This window comes from Wyeomyia smithii, chromosome 3 (genome assembly GCF_029784165.1).
Source record: "Wyeomyia smithii strain HCP4-BCI-WySm-NY-G18 chromosome 3, ASM2978416v1, whole genome shotgun sequence".
Classification (NCBI taxonomy): domain Eukaryota; kingdom Metazoa; phylum Arthropoda; class Insecta; order Diptera; family Culicidae; genus Wyeomyia; species Wyeomyia smithii.
In genome coordinates, this window is record NC_073696.1 from 59,644,796 (window position 1) to 59,657,063 (window position 12,268).

General features: G+C 36.8%; 1 protein-coding gene across 2 annotated transcripts in view; it reads left to right on the plus strand.

The window, feature by feature from the left end:
- LOC129726804 (SPEG neighbor protein-like) overlaps positions 1-4,017 on the plus strand; it is a 224,920-nt gene extending 220,903 nt beyond the window's left edge. For both annotated transcript variants that reach the window (XM_055683924.1, XM_055683923.1), the window contains one exon: positions 937-4,017. In XM_055683924.1, the coding sequence (XP_055539899.1) occupies positions 937-1,061 (125 nt within the window). In that variant the 3' untranslated portion in view covers positions 1,062-4,017. The remainder of the gene's footprint in view (positions 1-936) is intronic.
- The last annotated feature ends 8,251 nt before the right edge of the window (positions 4,018-12,268 follow it).

Below are 12,268 nucleotides of genomic sequence, written 5' to 3' on the forward strand. Positions count from 1 at the left end.
CAAAAGTGATTTTTATTATGTGTACATACTAGATTTAGTTTATCATTAAGACCACCTATGTGTAAGATGATGTGATATTAAACAAATAAACAAATAAATAAACAAACAAGTTGTCGAAATAATAAGCTACAATATCATATAACTTTGTAAGGGAAAATTTTGGAGATGTATGATCTTTGGCAAAAAAATGTGTTTTGTATGCCCCAACAATTCCTTCCAACAACATTTCTCGTGTAAAATGCCACCAACAAAAGATAAGTACAAAAAACCAAATTTTAAGTAAGTTCCACATACTATACTCTTTAATTTTGTACCGAATGAAGATAGGATTTTCTTTTGTTCAACAAAGTTTCATATTTTTGAATTTTCTACATCTTTTCTGAATAAATCATTCCTCTACCTCTTCACATAAAAAAGTTAGTTTTATTTTATTTTTAGTATAGTGGACTTTTCATAATTTTTTAAGCGGGTTAAGCGGGATTAAGCGGGTCATTCATAAGAACAATTGTTCCAAAGACACTATAAGGCTAGGATAAAAATAAAAGGCGCTATGGAATTGAGTTCAACTTTTTGCCTTACTCTGTGCAGTTCTTTTTAAATTTGCAGGAAGATACGAATTCCTTTACCTACTTCGAGCATTGAAACAGTACAAGCCGACATGGTGGTCTTACGTCAATAATGCGGCCTTGTCTCATAAACAAACGTCTATTTTTTACTGTATATTTTTATTTTGACATAATTTCGATGGAATAAATAGATAGATAGAATAGATAGTTTTTATTTTTTGAAAAATATAACAAATCTTGACATTCATAATTTATCATCCTCAACCTTAGATAACACAATAAACATTTCCCATTGTGCCTATCCCTCGGAAGGTAGAAGACTGTTTACTGTACCATTCTTGCTGTGTTCTTTTTTCTCTCTCTCTCTCAGGCGAACATCCGGCCGCTATCCAAGCAGCCCATCTGCAGCGAAGTAATCTGCTCCTGTCCGGCTGCTGCTGTCTGATTGTGCTGGTCCTATCCTTGCTCGGCGACCGCTGGCCGGCTGTCAGATAAAACTGGTCATAAATCAGCTCCCGACCAGCAGCAGTGGAAAGAATCACGGGGCCGCCTGCTCCTTCTCCGTACGACATCGATGATATAGTTCCGACAGAATCCGGTAAAGTAGTGAAGGAAATGAACAAAAAAAAAAGAAATACTAATGATTATAATAATAATAACACTAATGAAAATAATAATAACATCAAGCAGCAGTACAGTAAAAGTCAGAGAGCACAACAAAACAAACATTTGAAGGAACGAACATCCCTCGCGCGTCTCCGAAATAATTTTTCATCCTCTGCGTTAAGTTGGAGCGCAAGAAATGTACTGTGAAAGGACGGCGTGCTTTTCCTCCTTTTTTCCCCCCTTCGCCAACACATCCCACGTGATGGAAGCGGCGCGTACTGCTGTGGGTCAGCCAGCTTTGGGAAATTGTTTCCGGTACAATCTGCAGTGTCGGCAGCATTCGACGCTCTAGTTTGCCGATTTGTTTGAAATTTTCGTTTCTCTTTTTTTTTTGCTTGTTGGAATAAACTGCACACGATGGTTTTTTTTGTCGTGGAAAAGCTATGCTTTTAGTTTAATGATAGCAAAGCGTTGTTTATTGCTAGATTAAGGTACTAACTGCAACAGGCCCACTGGTAGCATGGATTGTTAATTTCGAAGAGTAGTCTTGCTTCAAGCATCGTAGGATAAGTTATTGTACAGACATGATTTGATGTTGTTTTCTGATGTACTACAATTCAGAGTATTTGATCCAGTTGAGCTTCCATTTGAGATAGACCGGACGTAGGAATATCGTAAAGCTGCAACTTTTGTTTCATTGATTATTTAACTTGTCATTTACGAGTGAGATGGGATATTAAAACAATTGTTATTTAAAATGTTATGTATGATTCATTTATAATTTCCCCAGCTGGCGAGCAGACAGATTGTAGAAAGTTGTACATATTTTTTCTCGCTTCATCACAAAACAGTTGGAATCGGGTTCTTTTTCCTCTATGACATTATAGTTATTTTGTACGCTGTATACTAGTCAAAATATAACGTCAGAGTTGAAGCCGGTAAAGCATAACATGATCACCGGATAATGCAGTGCGCTAAAAGCAGCAAGGAGATTTGATATCTGTCGGGATGAAACCAACTGAGAAAAAACTAAACAGTAGACGAATGAAACAATTTCTCTCAAGCACACATAAATGCATATACACATACACATACACACGTAAAACGATGTACAAAAACAGATCAAGCAAATGAAAAATTGTTTCTGTCCGAGTCCTTTTAATCTTCTATTTAAAAAAAAAAGCTGTATATCTGTACAATGAATTGGAATGCAGAGTGCTTTGGGGAAGAAAGGAAAACTGAGAACCATTGTATCACTGTCGCTGAAAAAAAAAACGAAAATTGCAGCTAAGAGGCTTAGCCACAATACAAAGCGCTAGCAGGCTCGGAAACCCCACATGATTCATTTGCTGTTTGCGACCGAATGCGGAGCTATTTCTCAGTAGGTTCCAAGAGGATTTCTGGCAACCGACGCAGCTGTCATGCTTCACGGCACGTATAGCACGCTCGGTATGTTCGAACTTCACATTGTCGTGGTGATGAGTAAGATTGGTTGGTGAATTTGTACAACATTCTGCTGATTTGCTTATAATTGTTGGGTTTTTTATGCCACCCTTCGAGGTCTAAAGTTTGATGGGTTTTCAATCGGCTTTGGTTGAATTGACTTGTTTGTGAGGTAAGAAACTGTTTTCGGGATTGTTGTAAAGTTATCCGTTTGAAGCGCTTATTTTGCGTTTGATGGCGCATCAACAAACGAAATTATATCTCTTTTCCCGTTGCCTCCACCCTGAAAACGTCTAATTCAAATTTTCAAATAAGGGAATATTTTATTCTCGTTTAAAAGTACGTAAACTCTATTGATTGGAGAAAATATTAAATTCTAGGACTCATTTATCTATCAGAGCACGCTCAAACATATGTTTGTTGTAGTTTCTTTTGCAATGGCCTTGAATATTTTGAAGTTTTATCAGATTTATTTTCATATTTTAACAAAAACATCACTTCACATCATATCGTCACAATCTGAACTTTTTGGAATCTTATTTTGAAGTATCAAAATGTTCAAAATTTAGATTTTTGCTTTTGGTTCTTATTGATTCTCAGTAAATTATTATCGAAAATTTACCGTCGCAGGTAATTTTTACGATCACTTCGCCATCCAGTAACAAGCCGGCGGGGGGCGTTGCCGTAAAATTGCGCAGTTGCGTCGCAAATTAACTTCCAGCTCGAACTCAATTTCGTGAGCCCAGCCCGGTTGTGCATTATGTAAATTCTACACCACCGCACCCGTGCCCGTGTACCGAACTGTGTGCGTACACGAGACAATTGTGGAACCTATTCGGCAATTGAACACCGGATGACATCCATTCAAATGTGACACACGATAACACCCAACGCGGGAAAGGTAGTTACTTTTCCCCGCAAACCGTATCATGACAGTGCTACACCTCCCCCCTCCTCCATTATTGCTCTCAGCGTGCGGAACTGTGGCCAAAATGTGCCTTTGAGTTTGCAAAATTATTGCCCCCTGGAAATTGGTTTTGGATTGATTGCGTCGTGAATTGTAACGGTGGGCCCCGCATAGAATCTGTCATTTGGCAGTTGCTGTTCCTGCTCGGGGATAATTAGGTTTGGCCTAAACACACTCTCTAATGCAATTGGAAAGGCAAACCGTGCAGACTGAGCGGCAGCGCAATAATGCAAGTCGGTATTTGTATATTTACCACGCGTAAATTCCTGGTGGTTGCCAAAATTGGGTTAAGGGCCTTCAATCCGCAACGACTGGATTGATTGATTAGATATTTTGTGACTGTCAGAAAGGTTGTTTTACTTTCCGAAGTGGAGAATACCAGGCATTGCATTACGGTTCAAGTAGTCCGCTCTGACATGTTTTTTTAAATTTTGAGGGAACCTCTGTGATACATACTTAATGTTTCAGTCATCCTTGGAAACGTAAAAGTACTCTGCATTGATTGTACCAGTAGAAAAATAAACACAATAATCATCATCCGAACATCGAAGATGTTTAAGTTTAATTTTGTAAATAAGAGATAAATGATCGTGTAATGAAAGTGAATCAAACTCAAGTTAATTCACATTAGTGAAGTAGATAACTAATTTGTACAGGTACAGTTACAATATGTAACATTCAGAAGAAGAAAAAAAAACAGCAATCAAAAAAACAAAAACTTACGATGAAAGTGGAAAAACTTTTATTGACACAAAAAAATCCAATGTTTCATGTTACGAAAAGAAACAACATTTCATCTGCATTATTCTAGTTGTCCCAAAAAACAAAAAAAAAAACAAGAAAAGAAAGATAAACCATTCGATCCGTCGCGCACAAGAGTCCTGTGTACATCCGTCTCCGTTGGATTGAATGTTTGTGCTGCCGAACAATGTCGAAGTAGTTCTAAAATACCAACAGTCTACAACACACAGAATCCTATACATAAAAATATATATAGAGACAGACAGAAAGATGAAGAAAGTAGCTTGTAAGGTCGAAATCAAAGCCAAACAAAACTCAACAGAAGCAGTCGAGAGGCTGGCTGGTGAGAAAAATCTGCTTCAAGCAGATACTAACGAGGTTAAGATAATAGAATGATGAAAAAAGGAATCCCTAATTGAGCATGAATGCGTCGTAAGGTCAGCTAGGAGATAAAAGTGTCCGGAGCAGCGGGACGGCAGGCGGTTCGGGTCCCGAAAGTCAAACTGAGAGTGAATTGAATTTTAATCGAATCAATTCACTTTTTTCGGCCCGAGGCCAAGAGTGGTGGCCAAGAGTTCCGTTGGTAGACTTCCGTGTAGGCAAATTGGTCGGTCGCACACACATATACAGACATTCCCGGAATGCGATTTCTGCGTGCGGCCGTCTCTAAGATAGAATGAATTAACATAAATTCAATTAAAATTAATGAAAGACAATTGAATAAACACGCCGGATGAGCATGTGAAACCGAAAGTAAAGGACAGCCAGAAAATATAGAACAAATGAAGGCGACGGAAAAGCTGACATTGTATTACCGAAAAAGTTTGTTTCAATTATCGCTGATGACAGATTGTTTGTGTTGTCGTCTCGCGGGAGGCACAGTTGGAGCGGAATGACTGACTGACTAGCGAGCGTTTTCAGTACGGCAGGTAAGATGTTGTAGATTGATGTGTTTCCATATGCTACAGCCGTTTTTGCATAACACTGCTCCTGTTGTCTCGGCACAAAACTTTGTAAACAACTAATCAAATTATCCAGAAATTGTTATTTATAATTTTAGCGAGCGTAATTTTCATCATCAGAAGCAAACTTTTTCGATCGTGTGTTGCGGTGGAATGGCAAGCAAGAGACTGATTAAATGTTATATTTTGTTTGCATCAACTTCGCGCGTTTGAGATAACGTGAGATAACGTGGAACACGGGTTTTTGATGTTTCAGCGGAATAACACAGAAGAGTTTTCGTTACCATAAAAATCCTTTTATAGAAATTTTTCATCATCGAAAAGTCATTTAATAAAGAACCGTTTAAAAGTAGTTTCGCAGAATCATTTTTTTTCCGAGTTTTACCATGAACCAGTTAAAAGTTTGAAGTTATGGAGGTGCATGGACTTTCGAAATATTTATGGTAAAAGAGTACAATTGTTAAAATGCTGTCAGTTTGAGAAATGGGAGAGTAATATTCTGTGTTTTCCGCTACAGTGGTTTTTCGATGTCAACACTAGTCATTCTGAGGATTTTATCTCTCCTTTTCGAAAAGTTGGTAATGCAATATAAAGTGGTGAAAATTAACAGAAAATAAATTGCTTTTTAATTTTTTACATGTTTTTAATGTTTTCCGTAATGCTAAATACAGCAAAATCAACAGCAGAAAAAACGGGACAATGAAGAAAAATTCCAGAATTGGGCAACATCGAACTGTTTTCTCCCTTGAAGTTCAAATATGAATTACGAAATAATGCAAAATAAATAATATGGAGGTAATGAATGGAACAATAGTTGATAATAACAAAAAACCGAAAAAAAGAATAACTAAGTCATGGATTTTTTTTTACGTGAAAATTGACGAAAGACAAACATGGTTGGTGAACGAGACAATAGATGTTAAACGAAAACACACAAAAACTCTTAAAATGATGACTTTTACATACGTTGAAAAAATAATGAATCATTTGAATAAAAAACATAACTTCTCATGTTAGTTAGTTATAGAAAACATAAAACAGACAAAAATAGATAAAAAGAACTGTTTACCATGGATTAAATGGTTAACAATGAAATTTGTTTTCTGACAATTTGTGAGAAAGTTTACCAAAATCGAGGCCAAAGTTCTGTTTGACCATAAAATCTAAAATTACTCGACCAAATGAACGATAAGTCATGTGCATCTTTTTGAAGTAACGTTATCAGAAGAAAAGGCAATAGATTAAGTGTTATCGAGACTACGACAGGAACAATAATATTTAATTTTGAAAATTACCCACTACAACAAAGATTGTTGCCAACCCAATTAAACACAATTATCATAATTCTACATAGTAAATCACATTGCATCGACAGTAGAAAGGGTAGGTATGAGATCTTCATGTAGATGATTGGTATTCGAGATTTGGAATCATCGATTCGAGAACTGAGAAATAGGGTTCCGCCCTTCTTGACTAAGTTTTTTTTCGTTTCCAGTGTCTGACTTTTTGACGTAGGAATAACGTCTATCTCGAAGTTAATCAAAAAAATTTCAAAATCTAGTAATACAACCAGAAAAAACAGAGAAAAATGATTAGGTTTTGAGCGTTGTGTAATTCTATTTGAACAAATAATAAGTTCGAATGAGAGAGGCTGGGTCTCACCACTAGGTGGATAATGTTTTGTGACTGGTTATGTTTGTCTACGAAAGTTGTCATAAAGGGGCAAAAGACAGGTTTATATATACTGCCAGGTAAGGGGAACAAGTTTTTGCGCACCTTTGAGTAACCATCAAGAATTTTACATCAATGAAAAAAAAATTCGAGCTTCGATATAACGTAACTCGATATAACGCAACGGGGTGGCGTGATCCACTCACAACCAACCCAACTGGTCTAGATTCAATCCTAGCCGACACCGGGAGATTTTCTGAGGCGAAAAATCTCTGGGATCACGCCTTCCATCGCATGAGGAAGTAAAGCCGTTGGCGCCGGTCCGTTAATAAACGGGTCGTGAGTTAGGGACTGGGTGTGGAGTCGCCTCCCTGGGCGTCGGTAATTGGCCACAACAGTGGCGGAAATAGACCGACGGAAAATAAGCGAGAATAAAAAAAAATAAATAACGCAACGAAAAAAAATTAAGTTGCCTTATATCGATGTATGACTGTATATATTATATTAATTCCACTCAAAATATAAAACGTTTATTGACATTTTACCAACTCGAGCCAAATTTTCTCACTAAATTGTTAGAATAGTATGTATTTATTGAAAAATAATTGGTGTCCATGCTGTTAAAGCACTCAGAAGCTTTTCTTTGTTTGTTTAATTTTTTCTTTAATTTTAAACCTTAACATTTTCTTAAAAACGTTATTTTTTTATAGCATTTCAACTGCTTGTTGAAATATCTCGCGAAAGCGCTGCTAACTATGCGATTTCAATTTAGTGAGATTGGCTATCTCTTCATTTTATAAAAACTGATTTGTTAGTGGTTATCGCATCTATTTGATAAAGTTGTTTAAAAGAATGAAAGCTGTTGTGTCATACTTCTCAAAACTTGAATCAAAGTTTAAGATATATTAAAGAAAGATATCCCTTAGCTAACCTTAGCCATATTTGTCATTGTATTGGATATCTTAGACCGTTTTTATTAAGCTAAACATGTTTTAAAGGCCTCGTTCAAAGTTACGATAACCAAACATTTTCAAATATCGGTCATATATTTTAATTTATCACTCTCTCGTAAACTAATCGAAAATTCGCTGGAGAAAGTGCTTGCTAAATGAGGATGACACTGAGTTATACTTTCCCTATTTGAAGCTTAGGGAGTTATTAATAGTGAAGTTTTAAACGGTTTTGCATTAGTTTGCGAACCTTACGTCGTTTTTGAAAGGTTTTATTCTATAGAAAATAAGCTTCTTTATTTATATTCTGTTCCAATGAATTGAACGTGAAATCCTTCATTGGGTATACCAAGCATTAGCAAAGTGAAACGGTGATGTCTCAGAAGTAGACTGGTCCGATCATGATATAAAACAGACCTTCGCGTTTCACCAAAAGTTCCAACTTTAAAGCAAATATTTCATATAAAAAGTGTTCCTACATTAAATTTAAATGTTGCAGAAGCATACTACTGGAAAATATACTGCAATCTTTAAATATTTGATTAAAAAATCACTGCTTGAAAACAAGACTTAATAAAAATTGTAAGGGCAAATTGTGCTCGAAAATAGATCATTTTTTAAAACTTTTTTAATAATAGTAATACTTAAATAATCTGAATAAAACCTTCTGAACATCATCAAAACAAGTTTTCTGATGATGCTGCTACATATTTGATACTGTTTTTCATTCAATAGTTGAGAAATCTCGCATATAAAAAATGGTCCGATCATGGTACATTTTCTGACTGGTCCGATCATGATGCAACACCCTATATGTAGACAAAAACTCTTTGATTTTATATTTGGCTGTAAAACAAAATGGCGTCGAAAAAACAATGAAAATTCCAATTTTTCAATGGCGCCATTGTTACCCCTTGACCCTCTAATGCCCAGTGCCGCCTTTAGACGGTCTTCAGTTGAACCTCTAAAAAGCTTCAATCAATACTTTAAAAATGTTTATAAAGTTTCGAAGAGATTTTCCGAAGTCCCTCTGAAAATTATTTTGGGCACTACAGGGTTAAGCTGAAATTAATCCAAGCTCGGGAAAATATGTTTTTACATCAAACTACATAAAAAAATCATACATAGAAACCAATATTAAGGAATGCTGCAAATATAAGAATTCATCCAAGATTTACAAAATCTGAGTAGGAGCACTTTTAAAATTGGATCTGGGTAGCAGATATAAATCCGGTATAAAAAAAAAAGTTTAGGCACTGAAAATGACATATACTTGCTTAAACTGGGGCTGACATGGTACTTAGAATCGAAATTTTCAATATTCATCCGGCTGAAAATGAAAAATGATTTAGAAAAACTAAAATATTCTTCGAATGGGCTTAACAATATATTTGTGACTTATAAATAAAGTAGGAGGGTGGTAACTAAGACTCATTCGCATGGCGTTGGACTACGGTGTTTTTATATTCCACTAGCTGACCCGGCAAACTTCGTCCCGCCTATTTTAGTGTTTAATTTAATAATCTTAAACATTTCAAATTTATTGATTCCTTGCGATTGGATTATATCGTTTAAAAATAATTGGTTTTATCGGAATGGCAACATCCTCAACTTTTGGCTATTGTACATGACCTCTATTCCGGATATATATTGGGTGCATTCCAGATATTTTCGTTGTTTTCCAGAAACTGAGAGTGGTCATCTTCTAATTCAAAATGGTGTCCAGGGTCAATGCTTGACTTCTTTACATCATTTCGATTACGGACTTATCCATATGCAGTAGTATTCGGTTATTTTCGGCTGTTTTCCAGAAATTGCCATTTTTCAATTCAAACTGTTGTCTAAGGTCAACTTATAGCTCCTTGCATCATTCTGGGTCCGGTGATCCGGAAACGTAAGTCGCCATCTTGGATTTGTAAATGGCATTTGGAGACAATTTCTGGCCCCTGGGCGTCATTCTGGTTCAAGAAACACTCATATTGGGTGTTATTTGGTAATTTTCGGCTGTTTTCCAGAAACCGGATGTCACCATCTTCGAATTCAAAATGGTGTCTGTGGTCGATTCTAGCTCCTGTGTATCATTCTGGTTCCGAAGATACTCATTTTGTATGGAAATCGGCCATTTTTGGCAGCTTTTTAGAAACCGGAAGTTGCCATCTTACAATTCATAATGGTGTCTGAGGTCAATTTTCAGCTTCATTCTCGTTCCAGAGTTACTCATATTGGATGGTATTTGGTCACTTTAGACTACACTTTCACTTTTTATTCACTTTCACTATTTAATTCTATCACTTTTCACTTTTCACTTGCAAAGACGTATTACGGCACTGACATAGTGCCTTCGTCAGTGCTTATTTGGACTGTCCAAATAAGCACTGACGAAGGCACTATGTCAGTGCCGTAATACGTATTTGCAAGTGAAAAGTGAAAAGTGATAGAATTAAATAGTGAAAGTGAATAAAAAGTGAAAAGTGTAGTGAAAATTTTTCTATCAAGACGCTCGAACATAAGTGAACACTTAAGACTGTTTTCCGGACACCGGTAGTCGCCATCTTGGATTTCAAAATAATTTCGGGCGTCCGAGCGTCAATCTGGTTAAAGAAACGCTCATATTGAGTGGTATTTGATCATTTTAGGCTGTTTTCCAGACACCGGAAGTCGCCATCTTACAATTCAAAATGTTGTTTGAGGTCGATTTGTGTCTTCAGTGCATCATAAAAATCCCAGAAATACCCATAGTGGGTGGTATTTGGTCATTTGCCGCTGTTTTTCAGAAACCGGAATTTGCTTGATTGGTTCTCGAGCTGTGCGTAATTTGAGTTTCATTTGTATGGGACCCCTCCCTTATAGAAGAGAGAGGGGTGTCAAACCATTATATTTGTTACCCCTAAGAACAATCACCTGCCAAATTTGGTTCCATTTAGTTGGTTAGTTCTCGAGATAAGCAGAAATTTGTGTTTCATTTGTTATGAACCCCTCTCTCACAGAAGAGGGAGGGGAGTCGAACCACTATGGACATACTTGTTACCTCTAAAAACATTCACATACCAAATTTGGTTGTATTTGGTTGCTTGGTTCTTGAGCTGTGCGAAATTCGTGTTTCATTTGTATGGGACCTCTCCCTTGTAGAAGAGGGAGGAGTGTCGAACCATTATGAATATATTTGTTACCCCTAAACACATCCACATGCCAAATTTGGTTCCATTTGCTTGGTTAGTTTTCGAGATGTGCAGGAATTTGTGTTTCATTTGTATGGGACCCCTCCCTTGCACAAGGGGGAGGGGTCTCGAACTATCTTAGTCACCTTTCCTGGTCCCTAAAACCCCTATATACAAAATTTCACGCCGATCGGTTTGGTAGTTTCCAAGCCCATATGAATCAGACAGACAGACAGACAGACAGACAGAGCTGCATTTTTATATGTTTAGAAGACTAGCTGACCCGGCAAACTTCGTCCCGCCTATTTCAGTGTTTAATTTAATAATTTTAAACATTTCAAATTCATTCATTCCGTGCGATTGGATTATATCGTTTAAAAATGATTGGTTTTATCGGAATGAAAACATCCTCGACTTTTGGCTTTTGTACATGACCTCTATTCCGGATATATATTGGGTGCATTTCAGTTATATTCGTTGTTTTCCAGAAACTGAAAGTGGTCATCTTCTAATTCAAAATGGTGTCCAGGGTCAATGCTTCTCCACATCATTTCGATTACGGATATATCCATATGTAGTAGTATTCGATTATTTTCGAAGTTGCCATTTTTCAATTCAAACTGTTGTCTAAGGTCAATTTATAGCTCCTTGCATCATTCTGGATCCGGTGATACTCATATTGGGTGGTATTTGGTCCTTTGGGCTATTTTTCAGGAACCGTTTTGGGTGTTATTTGGTCATTTTCGGCTGTTTTCCAGACACCGGAAGTCGCCATCTTACAATTCGAAGTGTTGTCAGAGGTCGATGTGGGGGTGTGGCTTCAGTGCATCATAACAATTCCGGAAATAGCCATGTTGGGTGGTATTTGGTCATTTGCCGCTATTTTTCAGAAACGGGAAGTCGCCATCTTGGATTTCGAAATGGTATTTGGAGACATGCCAGAAAAAGGAAGGGTGTCGAAACATTATGGACATGTTTGTTACACCTAAAATCATTCACCTGCCAAATTTGGTTATATTCGCTTAATTGGTTCTCAAACTGTGCGTAATTTAAGTTTCATTTGTATGGGACCCCTCCCTTATAGAAGAGAGAGGGGTGTCAAACCATTATGGATATATTTGTTACACCTAAAAACAATCACCTGCCAAATTTGGTTCCATTTAGTTGGTTAGTTCTCGAGATAAGCAGAAATTTGTGTTTCATT